Below are 16,326 nucleotides of genomic sequence, written 5' to 3'. Positions count from 1 at the left end.
TCACGCAACGCACAAGTGATGTGTGAAAATCATCGCTCATGTGCACAGCCCCATAGAAGTGAATGGGTCCGGATTTAGTGCGGGTGCATTCCGGTATTTTGAATGCCAGATCCGGCACTAATACATTCCTATGGGAAAAAATGCTGGATCCGGCATTCAGGCAAATCTTCAGTTTTTTTCGTCTGAGATAAAACCGTAGCATGCTGCGGTTTAATCTTTTGCCTGATCAGTCAAAATGACTGAACTGAAAACCTCCTGATGCATCCTGAACAGATTACTCTCCATTCAGAATGCATAGGGATATGCCTAATCAGTTCTTTTCCGATATTGAGCCCCTAGGTCGGAACTCTATGCTGGAAAAGAAAAACACTAGTGTGAAAGTACCCTCAAATATTAAGTATAAATCCCCCCTTTCCCAATTTTACATATAAAATATATAAACAATAAATAAATAAACATATTACATAGCGCTGTCCAAACTATTAAATTATTAAAAAATGTCTCCTATGCGGTGAGCATTCGCCATTTTTTAGTCACCTTGTCACCCCAAAAAATAGGATAGGACTGTTCTATTATGGGCCGAATGTTTCATAAAATGCGAAATGCACGCAGCTTTTTTTGGTGTTGTTTTTTTTTGAGTATCGCAATACTTTTTTATGGTGACGAAAGCAAATCAAAATTTTGGTATCAAAACAACCCTATGCCGATCTGATCGGCGTAGCGTTGTCACGATACCAAAATTTTTATTCGGTCTCGATTTGGCGACTAAAAATTTGATTTGGCTCCTAAATTTTTCAGTTCAGGAGCCAATGGCTACTAGGTATTTTTTTTAGTCTGGAGCACTGTATTATTGCCAGCACAGCATCCCAACAACATTCTGCTGCAGAGCAATTGCATGTTTTTAATTCAGTGCATTATATCTGTCCGTTGTTATTACACATGCATTATAGCAAAACTATTTTACGGAAATAACGCCATTGTTCTCCAAGTGAACCTAGATGCAAATTACACTGTAGAGAGACAAACCACCACTTTTTCTTCTGAAAATTATCATAATTTTTGGATGCTTGGTCCCCAAACAAGCCACTGTTTTCTATTTTCTTTTCAATAAACACCATCTGCCCCCGATAAGTGGCAATTTCTGGAAGCTTTGGTATATGAAAAAGCATAACATATATGATGGCGTGGTGTGTGTTTAAACATATAGTTCGTTAACACCAATTATGAGTTTATCTATAGCTATGTATGTCAGTATCACTACTTCCTATTGCTGTCATTGGAGCTTTGGAATGAGGGGAGTGAAAATGCAAAAATTCTTGAAAAATACATAATATCTTTTCCTACAATTTCTGAGTCCTAGGAGACTTGAGGGTATTATATATCAATCAGGACAAGTAGAGCAGCTTTGTTTTTGGTAGAATCGATTCTGGTCCAAACTAAACTTTTTAAAAATGTTGCCGAACCTGAAACCAACCGAATCTCAAAAGGCTCACTTATCGCTACTTTCTAGTCTAACTGTACACAATCTTTTATTTGGCTTACCATGCGACAACATTTTGTGGCAGGAATCCATGCCCCTCGGAGTGCAAGGTCGAGTTGATTATTGTTTTTGGTTTACTTTTTTCATAAATATGTCTAAAAAGATATGCACCCAATTGTGCCAAAAATGCCCCAAAAGTTGCCACACATTATGCAAGAATTGGGGTGCGGCCATAATAGTAAACTCAAGTCATTGTGCTCTCTTTTCATTGACATAACTCCATGAATGGAAAGCAAGACAGCCAAAAGAAAACAACATCATTGTATCAGATTTTTTTTTTATTCCAAAATCACAGGTAAAATAGAGATATATTTTTCGCTTTTTTTTTGTTATGCAAGCGGGTGTGGACCCACTGCACCACTGACTGGCTATACTCTGGAGGGGCGTGACTAAGCAACTACCTGGTCTTCACTAGAGCCTCTGATGGTGAGGATAGTCCCAGAGTCAGTGGCAGCTGACCATGGGGTCAGAAATACTGCTGCAAGCACCAAGGGGAAGTACATGTTCAGGAAGTCGTGGGTCAGGGCAGGCAGCGATCAAGCAAGGTCTGTAAACAAAGTCCGAGGTCAGAGGCAGGCGGCAAAGAAGCAAGGTCCTTAAACAAAGTCTGAGGTCAGAGGCAGGCGGCAAATAGGCAAAGCAGACCTTGAAAAAGACCTTTACACTTGAAACTAGACCAACTAGTGACCATGAGTTGCTCAGGCATCTTCCTATGCTAGGAAGCGCCTTCAAATACCTCCTGCAATCCAGTCATAGACTGGTGAGACAGAGGGCGTTAACGTGCTGTCTCACAAGTGACGAGAGACACACCCATGCAAGCCCTAACAACAGTACAGGTCTCCAGTAGGAAGTAAATGGCATTTAGCACAGATGCAACAGTTAAGCTACCTGCTGCCCGCACTTGTCAGTACGGCACATGGCAGCAGGAGGGAAAAAGGGAGCCCGTGTCCGCGGGTAGGGGCAGCAGTGACGGTACAGACCGCTGGGCTAACAATGTTTTAGGATTCATCCAATTGTTAAATAAGCATGGAAATAGTGAACATCCCTTTCTCTCCCAGTGAAAGCAAGATAAATTATTCTCTGGAGTTGTGTCCCATTTTCTTGTGCAAGGGACATCAGGAATTTCAAAAGTTGGAAGGAAGTCAGAACATTAGAGTCAGAAAAATATTTAGGAATTAATCATCTTGAACTTTTAAACTCATATTATTCATGATTTGTTATTTGAAACAATTAAATATCATTTCCCAAAAAACATTTTAAGGGGGAGAAATCATTCCTTGTTGGCAGACAAAACTTCTAATGAGTCTATACATTTAAAATATAGAGGAGCTGTACAAAAAAAACTACCAGAGAACAGTTACTGGTGAAATGTGTGTTGCGGTGTGCGGTTCTCCTGAAGTGAACACTTGGGTAAAGGTATGGGTAATAGGTATGCATGGTACATGTCCTCTTTTACTTTAACTGCAGAGCATAATAGTGTCAATTCACCTATAGGCAGCAGATAAGTACTGCTGGGCCCCCTTAGACACCAATATCTAGGTGTGACAGCCCCCTCTGTACTCTCCTGGATCTAAAATGATGTATGGTAGGACATATCTCGATGATGTCACCTTGATAATAGCATTTAGTCTAGCTTATTTCTATTATCTTGGAGTCCAGAAACTAACAACTACATGTGGTACCAATAACATAGTTGGAATAAAGCCATCACATTACATGTAATCATTTCAAGTTATTGTTTGTAAAACCATTGAGTAAATTACAAACTCTTGCATATTTTGTGGTAAAATGATCTGGCAAAAATTAGAGAAAAATGTAGTTAGTCTTGGAATGTGTATACGATGCACGATTTAAGATTTATACAAGGAGAAGCACATTCCAAAAGTAAGCAGAAGAAAGGGGTTGCTATTTGTGAACGACTCAAAAGCTGCACCATAGCCTACCCCAGTGGAACTGTGTCCTGTATGTACCATAGTTAGTCCTGGAGATTCTCAGAAGCATGATGATCAGAATGTGAAAAAATGACTATTGTCCTGGAATTTCCTTTACTGAGAACATCACAGGACATAAATGAAATGCTAATGATCACTTCTGTCTTTAAAGACTGGGATAAATGACCACTAAATTATCATTTTTAGGTATGAATCATGAAGTGAGTCAAGCTATAGTTTAAATTATACATATTTTCTCTATTCTGTAATGTGATGTGAAAAAAATGTAACTGCACCTCAAATTACATTTTCAGGTTTGGGTAGAATTACCTCTGAGCTAACGAGCCCCCATTTTCCACCTTCATCCCTCTAGGTTGATTTTGAATACATTGATATTTTGATATACGTATGTCAGGTCAGTGCATTCGTAAAAAAAAATTTGAGTTGAGTTCCTGTTGACACCACAGGGTTTTATGGTGACAACTCTGCTCTTGAAAAGGGTTGTCCACTTTACACAAAAACTTTTTGTTAAAAAGACCCACAGGGAATAAATTATTCAGAGGGTGTCTCAGTGCCTGGAGCCAATGATCAGCTGTAGTCTGTAGGACAACAAGTATTAGTTTCACTGCAGGTAAAATGAAGCATTACACACTTACCAGTTGTAAATCAATGTTATGTCTATTTAAAGGGTTTCTACCACTTGCATATCACATATTTGGTGATCAGACACTAGCGATCCGCTAGTGTCTGATGTAGCTTACAAGCTAATTATTACCTTAATCCGTTCGGCCCATACCTCAAAAAAAGCACTTATATCTTTATGCAAATGAGCCTCTAGGTGCTATGCAGGCGTTTTTCCAGCACCTAGAGGCTCCGTCTACCTTGCAGTTTGCCGCCCAGCGCCTCGCTCCAGCACGCCCATCTTCAACTCTATTCGATCCTCCCCCTGCTTCTGCCTTCCGAAATCTCGCGCCTGTGCCGTTCGTCGCGGCATTCGGCGCAGGCGCAGTCAATGTCTGACCGCTCCGTGCTCAGACATTTCCACTGCGCCTGCGCCGATGACATCGGCGCAGGCGCAGTGGAAATGTCTGAGCACGGAGCGGTCAGACATTGACTGCGCCTGCGCCGAATGCCTCCGAATGCCGCGACAAACGGCGCAGGCGCGGGATTTCTGAAGGCTGAAGCAGGGGGAGGATCGAATACGGTAAGAGATGGGCGTGCTGGAGCGAGGCGATGGGCGGCAAACTGCAAGGTAGACGGAGCCTCTAGGTGCTGGAAAAACGCCTGCATAGCACCTAGAGGCTCATTTGCATAAAGATATAAGTGCTTTTTTTGAGGTATGGGCCGAACGGATTAAGGTAATAATTAGCTTGTAAGCTACATCAGACACTAGCGGATCGCTAGTGTCTGATCACCAAATATGTGATATGCAAGTGGTAGAAACCCTATGGACATGTTGGTGCCTCCAGACTTAGAGATGATTTTTGTATCCACTTTCTAATCTTACTAATAGATGAGGTTTCTGAATGAAGGACCTTTTACAGGGGTCTTTTAAAATTCAAGAGTATGGAGAAATAGACATGGTCTGTATATCCACATGTCATGCATTGATCTATTGCATCTCAGTGGCATTTATGAACTGTACACAAGGCACTTAGTATACGTAAAAAACATGGGTCCACTCACCATGTCAAGGTGGCCTGTACTGAGTGCAGTGCTGCATGGTTGCTGTGTCTGTGGATTTTTGGGGCCCAATGCCAAGGGGCTTAGCCTGACAGCAGGGTTGCTGTTGGAATGCTAGGTCTTGCCACCTGCGGGTGCTGTGTTGTGGTGGGATGGTCACCAAATCAGAATAGGAACCCACTTGAAAAAAGCCACCAAGACATGTTGTGTAGGCTTATGCATTTTGATAAAAAAAAACTATACAAAGTGTCTCGTATACAGTAATAAATTATGCATAGAAGCAATAGAGCTATGCATTGCATGTGGATGTGAGATCAATGCTCTCTTTTTGCATTTTGTCTTTTAAAATACAGCTGCTTCCAGCAACCTGGCAAACTTTAATTTTACTGGAGGGGGGAGAGGTAGAGAATTGCCCACCTAGAAATAATCACTGCATGCGAAATTTAATGTTACATGACAGCTATTCAGATATAATACAAGGATGGCTTGAGTCTACCAGAATGGGAGACGCTCAAACTGAACAATTCTCCATTCTGGCTCATAGAGGGAGTCCCTAGTGGGGGACCCTCTGATGTAAAGATGAATAGGGGTTATCTTCAATAGACAACCACTATATGTCAGAATTCACTAATTGGCTCCTGGAAATGACCTTTCTAGATAACCCCTTAACTTTGTTAAATGAATCTGGCAATAGTAAAAAAAAAAGAGGTATTCTCCCATGTCTCACTGCTGTCTCACTCCCCCCACATTAGAAAATGGTAGCTGTTGAGTTCTACTAAGCCAGAAACTGGATTATTGGTCTTAGTTGGAGTCTTTTTAACCACATTCCTTAATGAGCTATTTTAGCTTCAAATCCAAAGCCTACAATGAAGTGTTCAGCCAGAGTGGCTATAATGGAATTTGCTGTGTGAGGTTCATAGTACAAATTACAGCTGTATGCATACAAAAGGGGATCAACACGCCATAAAACCAACATATTTTTTACTGTTTTGACATTTTTGGCAGCAGAATACTCCAAGTCTAATCCTATTAGTTGTTGTTTGTTCATATTTGCAGATGGTAGTCATATAAACTATATCTTGGATTAGATTATCAGTGGTCACAGTGGATGTAAAAAGTTCAGGACAAAAGTTTCAGCAGAAGTAGTCGTACATTTATTTATTTGAGTTGCAGGATAAATATTATTCTGGACAGTGGTTTCAATAAAAACTGAGGCTGAATTGTGTGTGTTTGAACATTTTTACTTGAAATGTTCTTGGCTGGGCATATTCATTCTGAAAATTTACTGGGTTAGGCAGAACAATATTTCTTCAGCTTAACAGGAGTCTGTCACGGAGAGCCAGCGGCGCACTCTCCCTTCGCAGCGGCATTGGCATTTCACGCGCATAGCGGAGTGAGGATACGGGCGGCGTTCTCGTCTCCATGGGGACCAGGGGGCGGGGAGGATCCAGCCGCGCATGCCTCCTCTGCGTGGCCGGCATCCTCCGTCCCCCAGACAACAAGCAGCAGGAGAGCTGAGCTTGGCTATATTGGGCTATTTTATGCGAGTCACGTTTTACTTTCTATTACTTTGGCATTATTGTACTTCCTTTGGTCTTTCTACCTTCACCAGCATTCCTATTGTTACCTAGCTATTGTGTTTGGACCTCGGCTTTGTTTTCTGACCTTGTTAACTCCTTTTGTGTTGACCTTGCTATTGTGTTTTCCCTTGCGTACCTGCGTTACCTCCTGGCTTTGACCTTTGCTTCCCTGACTCTGTTTCGTATTACTTTAGCACTCTTTAGGCCCCTGCACGTATCTAAGCTAGGGACCGCTGCCAAGTTGCATGCCGTCAGTTAGGACAGGCCGTGCAAGTAGGCAGGGACAGAGGTGCGTGTGGAGATCAGGGCTGCACCAACAGATTCAGCCAGACCTCTGATACAAACTGCAAAGAAAAATTGGGGGTCAGTCAGCGCATCCAGTGCGCAGTTGCGCGTTGCCATGGATGAAAGCACACAAGCAAAAAATATATACAATGCAACAGCATTACTTTGGCATTATTGTAGTTTATTTGGTTTGCTGTTTGGAGTGCTGTTGCATTGTATATATTTTTTTGCTTGTGTGCTTTCAGCCATGGCAATGCGCACCTGCGCACTGGATGTGCTGACTGACCCCCAATTTTTCTTTGCAGTTTGTATCGGAGGTGTGGCTGACTCTGTTGGTCGTGCACTCCTGATAACCTGTCTGCCCCATAGGCTGATTTTAATTAGTGTAGCTATAAAGCTGTAGCCTGCTCTCCCTGTATGTATTGGAGGCCATTTGGCACCAGGATAGGTGGAATACAGAGTGGGCTCAGCATGCTAGTGGAACCTGCATTCCCTGAACAAAATTGAGGCCAGTGAGGCACCAAAAAGGTATTATATAGTGTTGGCATGCATGAGGAGCCTGCATCCCCTGAATATAATGGAGGCCATCGTGGCACCATAAGGGTCCATTCACACGTCCGTTGTTTCTTTCCTGATCTGTTCCGTTTTTTGCTGAACAGATCTGGACCAGATCTGGACCCATTCATTTTCAATGGGTCCTGAAAAAAAATCTGACATTGTGCTGTCCATTTTTTTTCAGGACCCATTGAAAATAAATGGGTCCAGATCTGGTCCAGATCTGTTCAGCAAAAAACGGAACAGATCAGGAAACAAACAACGGACGTGTGAATAGACCCTAAGAGGTATAATACGATGTGTGCTCGGCATGCATATGGAACCTGCATTCCCTGAATGTAATGGAGGCCAGTATGGCTCCAGTTAATGTGGTATTTAGTGTAAGGTTCCCGTCTTACTGAGATCGCCTTGACGTTTGGCAGACGGGCCGAAATAATTTTGTACAAAATATATTTGCCAAACATCTTAAATTTATTAGCGTAGCATTAGCACCAGAATACTTTCTATTACTTTGGCATTATTGTACTTCATTTGGTTTGCAGGGTGCTGTTGCATTGTATATTTTTGTCAGGAGGGAAGTGTTCCTTCGCGGCAATTGCCTGCTCGCTAGTGGAGGAGACTGTTATTACATGCAGTGATCTCCTCCGCAGCCTAGGAAGGAGCGATCGTTATGCCTTTGCTCGTCTCCATGCTGAATAGTGGTTTGCCAGTGGCAGATTGTTATTAGACAGAACAATCTGCCATCAGCAAGCAATCATTTTTTAACATGTCAAAAGATTTTGATTGCCCGATAATCGACTAGCGTTTGCGCGTTCATTGGGCAATCGGCGGCAGTATTACACTGCCAGATGATCACTAACGAGCGATCATACGAATGCTCGCTCGTAATTATCTGTTGAAAAATTGGGCAGTCATTCTGTCAACTGCAATGGTATTGATCTGCTACTTTCCTCCTTCCATTAACCTTGCGTTGCCTCCCCATTTCACTTTTAATGCACAAGTTTATATAGTACTAGTACCACCAATACTGCTTAGTCTCTATAGCAGTTGCTTGCCAGCTATCCTTGCATTTACTGGTAATTCCTTGAAGGAAATCTGTCACCATGATTCTGGGCTGTTAACTGCAGTAATATATAAGTAATACTGCAGATAAGGAGTCCAGATCTTTACTTTTTATTTTCCTGCTGTCCCCTGTTCCTCCACTGTTAGCACTCAAAGTAAGGCTGAAATACACAGTCCATATATTAGGCGTATTTCTGGCAAAGATTGTGGCAAAAAGATGCTTTGCACTGCAATCTGCAACTTTTCCCTGCTCACGCCAAGTTAAAAAGTGGGTGTGGTCTGGGCGGGGAAGGGGGGGGGGGGGGCGCCAGCAGGCCCATCTCATTTACCATTTTCTATACCTGTTTTAGGTGTAGAAAATGGTCTAAATGTAAAATAGCAAGGTAGCAGGCTTACATGTAGAAGCTGTGGTGGATCCACTGAAGTTATGAGAGGCAGGAGCTTCTTCATAACTTTGGCGCCCTCCATCGTCAGTGCAGGGCTTTATTAAGGCCGATGTCTAAAACGCCAGTCTTAATAAATGTGCCCCAATGTATCTCAGCACAGCCTTAAATGCTGACAATAAGGGCATGGGCGCAGAAGGAAAATTTTAAATGGTAACCTGGACTCCTTATCTACAGTATTACTCATGTGTTACTGCAGATAACAATCCACAATCCATGAGACAGATTCTTAGTAAACGTTATATGATAGTATTTTTTTTGGCCTTTAGGTTTTCAGTTTATTTTAATAGAAATTTGCTTTGAGAAATGACTCTGGTAATGCAACCTTCTTTGGCACTTATACCTTTTACATATCACAATTTATGAATGCTTAATATCTACTGGAATTGGAATTATTCTTTACTGGGCTGTCAGAGATTACTCCAAACTGAGAAATATCCTGTGTGAAGTCACACTATTATTTATGGAGAGGATTATGTCTCATGCTAGCTTCGCCAAGTTTTCTGCAGAATCTGCACTATGTAATGTGACAGATTTATTTTAATCATGTGATCTGGCAGTTTATGGTAAAATATAAAAAGATTTGAGGACTTGCTAATTTATTTGACGATGTGATGTGATAAATAAATGATTGTATTTCAAATAGGTTTGCCAACTATTTAAAGAGGATCTGTTACCACTCCTGACATGTCTGTTTTACTAAATAATTTTATTCCCCATGTGAAAAAGAGTCTGGAGAGGGTCCCACTTTTTTAACTCTACTTTGTTTCGTTCCTCATTTATTGCTACTACTTATTAATACAGGTACAACTGGATGTTGAGAGAGAGAACTATGCTTTTTGTAGACACTGCACTTTGGCTATATGATGTACTGTATGTAGGTCCTTCTAATAAAGCGACCCTCCAGTTCAAGGGGGGGGGGGGGGGAATCACATTAACTGAGAAATGAACGTAACACCTGGTGCCATCTTTTCAGCTGTAGATCAGCCATTTCCAAGGCTCTTCTTCTGTCATTCAAGATGGCCGCACCACTTCTCAGACTGCCTGATGCATACTTTGCAATTAGTAGTCCAAGACACTTCCTGCTGCCCTCGGATTTGCTGGCACATGAACGGTGCTGGCCAATATGAGGGCAGGGCTGGACAAGTAGGAAGTGTCTTGGACTACCAAATGCACAGTGTGCATCAAGAAATCTGAGAAGTGGTGCGGCCATCTTGTATGGTAGAAGAGGAGCCCAGACATTGGTGGATCTGCAGCTGAAAAGATGAAAAGGACACTATGTAAGTGTTCTGTTCACCAGTTAATGGGCCTTTTTTTTCTTGAACTAAGCGTTGCTTTAGGTTGACAATGTCTTTTGTATTTCAGACAAGCCTTTTAATTGCAGATCTATATGGTATTAAATGTGTGACAACTAATGGTGGCTATTGCTCTTTCAGGATCTTTCATACAAGGATCGACACTGGCATGAAGCCTGCTTTCACTGCTTCCAGTGCAAGCGCTCACTGGTGGACAAGCCATTTGCTGCCAAGGATGAACATCTCATTTGTACTGAATGTTACTCTAATGAATATTCTTCCAAATGCAATGAATGCAAGAAAACTATCATGCCAGGTTGGTGGGTGTTGGGAGTCATTTTTTATTCAGATTTGGAAAATGCATTCTACAAAATACTGAATGCCAAGAATTTTAGCCTTCTATGCTAGAAGGTTCTAACCAGTGGCGTACATAGGGAAGTAAGGGCCCCATAGCAAGGATCAAGACAGGCCACCCACACATGGCTGAAGAGTTTCCGCCTAAACCCCTTTCAGTGACCCGTGGGCCATTTTTTCCACTGCCTCATTTGCTAAAAGTTGTTCCTTTAGAGGGTAGAGTCCTAACTAAGTTTTCACCCCAGTAGAAGAGGGGATGATCCAAACTGGGCTCCCTCTTGCCCTGGGCCCCATAGCAATCACATGGTCTGCCACTATGGTAGTTACGCCCCTGGTTTTAACCCTCATTTTCTATCATCATTTTTGGAGTTCTGTTTCCATGTGCCTAATATGTTTGGTAAAGGATAACCATAAATATTAGAATTGGTTTAGTCCCTTGACTTTGTATATTTTGCTTATGTTGTGCACTCTTTGGGGACACATCTAAAAAGTGGAGGGGTTGACCACAACAGTTTGAAAATGAAATAAGCAGACCTATTAGCTGCTATGGGCAGCTCCTCCACCGCTGTGGTCACAAACATTGGAAACAATTCATACTGTCTGTAAGGGCCACTATAATAGAGTTATATTCCTGGCAGTCAGGATCTAACTGTTATAAACTCTTTTTATTGACACACAGGAACACGCAAGATGGAATATAAGGGAAACAGCTGGCACGAGACTTGCTTTATCTGTGCGCGATGCCAGCAGCCTATAGGTACAAAGAGCTTCATCCCCAAAGAGAACCAGAACTTTTGTGTGCCATGTTATGAAAAGCAGTTTGCAATGCATTGCATTCAGTGTAAAAAGGTAGGAGATCAATATAACAGAACAGTGAGATTTCATCTTTCACTTTTATTGTTACCTTAAAGTGCATGTGACAGGAGTTTTACAGAACGAAATGACATGCTATGGGAAAAAAATCACATGGATTTAGGACTTTTTTAAATTAGGTGATACAATGTACACCGAAATCCTAACAGAGCCAAAGGTTCACTAATATACTGTACTGAAATAGGTTCCTCTTTCAAGAACGGTAATTGCCATGACACTTTTATCGTCTGTCAGGATGCGTTTTTGTTAATTTTTTAAAAATATTTTGTTTTTACTATGTTATTTTCACTTTATTGTTATTAGTTTTTAAACTATGTTTCCCCCATATGTTTATAAGAGGAAATCGCCCCACATATATCAACAGTGGCATCATATAAACCAACATTAAATGCTAATTTATTGACATCTCTGAACACATGACCTATATGATAATATACAGTACAGACCAAAAGTTTGGACACACCTTCTCATTCAAAGAGTTTCCTTTATTTTCATGACTATGAAAATTGTAGATTCACACTGAAGGCATCAAAACTATGTGGAATTATATACCAAACAAAAAAGTGTGAAACAACTGAAAATATGTCATATTCTAGGTTCTTCAAAGTAGCCACCTTTTGCTTTGATTACTGCTTTGCAAACTCTTGGCATTTTATTGATGAGCTTCAAGAGGTAGTCACCTGAAATGGTTTTCACTTCATAGGTGTGCCCTGTCAGGTTTAATAAGTGGGATTTCTTGCCTTATAAATGGGGTTGGGACCATCAGTTGCATTGTGGAGAAGTCAGGTGGATACACAGCCGATAGTCCTACTGAATAGACTGTTAGCATTTGTATTATGGCAAGAAAAAAGCAGCTAAATAAAGAAAAACGAGTGGCCATCATTACTTTAAGAAATGAAAGTCAGTCAGTCCGAAAAATTGGGAAAACTTTGAAAGTGTCCCCAAGTGCAGTCACAAAAACCATCAAGCGCTACAAAGAAACTGGCTCACATGCGGACCGCCCCAGGAAAGGAAGACCAAGAGTCACCTCTGCTGCAGAGGATAAGTTCATCCGAGTCACCAGCCTCAGAAATCGCAGGTTAACAGCAGCTCAGATTAGAGACCAGGTCAATGCCACACAGAGTTCTAGCAGCAGACACATCTCTAGAACAACTGTTAAGAGGAGACTGTGTGAATCAGGCCTTCATGGTAGAATATCTGCTAGGAAACCACTGCTAAGGACAGGCAACAAGCAGAAGAGACTTGTTTGGGCTACAGAACACAAGGAATGGACATTAGACCAGTGGAAATCTGTGCTTTGGTCTGATGAGTCCAAATTTGAGATCTTTGGTTCCAACCACCGTGTCTTTGTGCGACGCAGAAAAGGTGAACGGATGGACTCTACATGCCTGGTTCCCACCGTGAAGCATGGAGGAGGAGGTGTGATGGTGTGGGGGTGCTTTGCTGGTGACACTGTTGGGGATTTATTCAAAATTGAAGGCATACTGAACCAGCATGGCTACCACAGCATCTTGCAGCGGCATGCTATTCTATCCGGTTTGCGTTTAGTTGGACCATCATTTATTTTTCAACAGGACAATGACCCCAAACACACCTACAGGCTGTGTAAGGGCTATTTGACCATGAAGGAGAGTGATGGGGTGCTGCGCCAGATGACCTGGCCTCCACAGTCACCGGACCTGAACCCAATCGAGATGGTTTGGGGTGAGCTGGACCGCAGAGTGAAGGCAAAAGGGCCAACAAGTGCTAAGCATCTCTGGGAACTCCTTCAAGACTGTTGGAAGACCATTTCAGGTGACTACTTCCTTGAAGCTCATCAAGAGAATGCCAAGAGTGTGCAAAGCAGTAATCAAAGCAAAAGGTGGCTACTTTGAAGAACCTAGAATATGACATATTTTCAGTTGTTTCACACTTTTTTGTTATGTATATAATTCCACATGTGTAAGGCTACTTTCACACTAGCGTTCGTCGGTCCGCTCGTGAGCTCCGTTTGAAGGAGCTCACGAGCGGACCCGAACGCCTCCGTCCAGCCCTGATGCAGTCTGAATGGAGCGGATCCGCTCAGACTGCATCAGTCTGGCGGCGTTCAGCCTCCGCTCCGCTTGCCTCCGCACGGCCAGGCGGACAGCTGAACGCTGCTTGCAGCGTTCAGCTGTCCGCCTGGCCGTGCGGAGGCGAGCGGATCCGTTCAGACTTACAATGTAAGTCAATGGGAACGGATCCGCTTGAAGATGACACCATATGGCTCAATCTTCAAGCGGATCCGTCCCCCATTGACTTTACATTGAAAGTCTGAACGGATCCGCTCAGGCATCTTGCGCACTTAGAAATTTTTCTAAGTTATTAATGCAGACGGATCCGTACTGAACGGAGCCTCCGTCTGCATTAATATGATCGGATCCGTTCAGAACGGATCCGATCAAGCGCTAGTGTGAAAGTAGCCTTAATTCATAGTTTTGATGCCTTCAGTGTGAATCTACAATTTTCATAGTCATGAAAATAAAGAAAACTCTTTGAATGAGAAGGTGTGTCCAAACTTTTGGTCTGTACTGTACAATGCCATTTACTCTTACAATGAATACAACAACTTCACTTTTTCAGTGGCATACAAATGCAATTTTTATCTTTTCTGACTTTTTTGCAAGACACATTTAATGTCTCTAAATGCTAGATGAGTTTCATTGACGCTTGCTGGAACGCAATGTATAGCTTGGTCAGGAAGGAAGAGACCTCCGCAAGCTACTAGCTCTGCAGTGACATTTATACACAGCATTGTAGTTATATGCAGACAGCCCAAAGAACGGTTTTCCTTGAAAAGAAATCATTAGCATTTAAGGAATTGAGTATGGTCTCTATCAAATTGTTCAAATTCTATCTATCCAGCAGTTTCACCTCTTTACCTGTTCCTGGGAATACTGGTGCTGCCATTAGGATTGTCCTGCATGTTCCCTGAATATATCACTGCAGAACTGTAGATTTTCTATTAAAGGGAGTCTGTCAGCAGATTTACCCCTTTTTAACAGTTGCCATACCGCTGTAGCCGCAATACAGATGATTAACACAGTACCTTTATATGCTTTGGTGGACTTTTAAATATGCCAAAAACGAACTTTGATGAGGGCCCGCAAGTGCCCAGGGCGGAGTCCACCGGGTTGGAGCCCAGGCAGCTCTGCCTCTTCGGCTCTTATCCCCGCCCAGCCTCCTCCTCTGCCCGCCTATCTGTTGTCTCTCCCCCTCAGCGAGATCCCGCGCCGACGCGATGACTTCTTTGGTCAGGGCATGCGCATAAGCTACTGCGATGCCGTGTCAGCAATGGGCATGGCAGTGCGCATTCCCCGGCCAAGGAAGTTATCGCATCGGCGCGGGATCTCGCTGAGGGGGAGAGACAACAGATAGGCGGGCAGAGGAGGAGGCTGGGCGGGGATAAGAGCCGAAGAGGCAGAGCTGTCTGGGCTCCAACCCGGTGGACTCCGCCCTGGGCACTTGCGAGCCCTCATCAAAGTTCATTTTTGGCATATTTAAAAGTCCACCAAAGCATATAAAGGTACTGTGTTAATCATCTGTTTGCGGCTACAGCGGTATGGCAACTGTTAAAAAGGGGTAAATCTGCTGACAGACTCCCTTTAAGGGGTTTTGGGATCATCTGTGGGAGCTGTAATGTTAATAGTCAACAAGAAACACATATGGCCAAGTAAATGGTGAACTGGTCATCTCCACAAGACAAATTATAACATTTGTTAAACCAAGGTTATAGGAGCTAAGCAGGACTTATTTTTCTACCCCCCCCCCCAATTGGTACCTTTTGAAGAGATCTATAAGTACCTGTCCTGCCATTCTTTTCATGGCTCCCAGATTGTCTTTACTGGAGTTCTGATCCCTGTCTGTTAACTTCTGTATAGACACACATGCACTGCTGCAGCCAATAACTTCTGTATGGACACATGTGCCACTGCAGCCAATGACTGTATCACATGTGCCACTGCAGCCAATGACTGTATCACATGTGCCACTGCAGCCAATGACTGTATCACATGTGCCGCTGCAGCCAATGACTGTCTCCCAGCGGCACGTGACCCAGCAAGTAAGTATAGATCTCTTGACAGGTAGTGCTGGATGGGTTGTAGGTTTTTGGGTGGGAAATGAAATTAAAAATAAAAAGACCTGTACAACTCCTTTTAGGTCTGATGTCAGCAGTGTATTCTGTTCTATTCAAGGCCATCACTACAGGAGGTGTCACCTATCGGGATCAGCCCTGGCATAAGGAGTGCTTTATCTGTACTGGCTGCAAGAAACCATTGTCTGGGCAAAGATTTACTTCCCGGGATGAATTTGCCTATTGCCTGAACTGCTTCTGCAATTTATATGCCAAGAAATGTGCTGGATGCACCAGTCCCATAAGTGGTACACATGTTTTGCTTTATTTTACTTGATAAAATCGATATGATGTAACAATAGGGCTGCAATACATGGAATATAGGCAATGTATTATATTCAGGAAGATGAAGCTTTAAAACATAGCATTAACCATGGAAAATATAAAATATAGCAGGAAAAAGTAAAACGTTAAAAGCGGCTTTCCACTTAAATACTTTTATGGTTTATCTGTTGAGTATGCTGATAACGGGGACGTCAGAGTCCCCTGCATCATTTAAAATATGTGGTAAAATGCAGTATATTAAGCGTTAGGGTCACTCACTGACACTCCAATGCTTTTGGTTAAGACAG

At 42.6% G+C, this 16,326-nt stretch overlaps 1 protein-coding gene across 3 annotated transcripts in view; it reads left to right on the top strand.

Annotated features, from left to right (window-relative positions):
* Positions 1-16,098, top strand: part of LOC122932820 (four and a half LIM domains protein 2-like) — a 71,895-nt gene extending 55,797 nt beyond the window's left edge. Inside the window, exons 3-5 of one of the 3 annotated variants that reach the window (XM_044287451.1) lie at positions 10,516-10,690; positions 11,408-11,577; positions 15,816-16,098. In XM_044287451.1, the coding sequence (XP_044143386.1) occupies positions 10,516-10,690; positions 11,408-11,577; positions 15,816-16,031 (561 nt within the window). In that variant the 3' untranslated portion in view covers positions 16,032-16,098. The remainder of the gene's footprint in view (positions 1-10,515; positions 10,691-11,407; positions 11,578-15,815) is intronic. The other 2 variants (XM_044287450.1, XM_044287449.1) reach the window with 2 other exon arrangements.
* Positions 16,099-16,326: the final 228 nt, after the last annotated feature.

This window comes from Bufo gargarizans, chromosome 3 (assembly GCF_014858855.1).
Source record: "Bufo gargarizans isolate SCDJY-AF-19 chromosome 3, ASM1485885v1, whole genome shotgun sequence".
In the NCBI taxonomy this organism is placed as follows: Eukaryota; Metazoa; Chordata; class Amphibia; order Anura; family Bufonidae; genus Bufo; species Bufo gargarizans.
The sequence above is the reverse complement of the archived record's forward strand: the minus strand, read 5'-3'. Positions and strand labels throughout refer to the sequence as shown.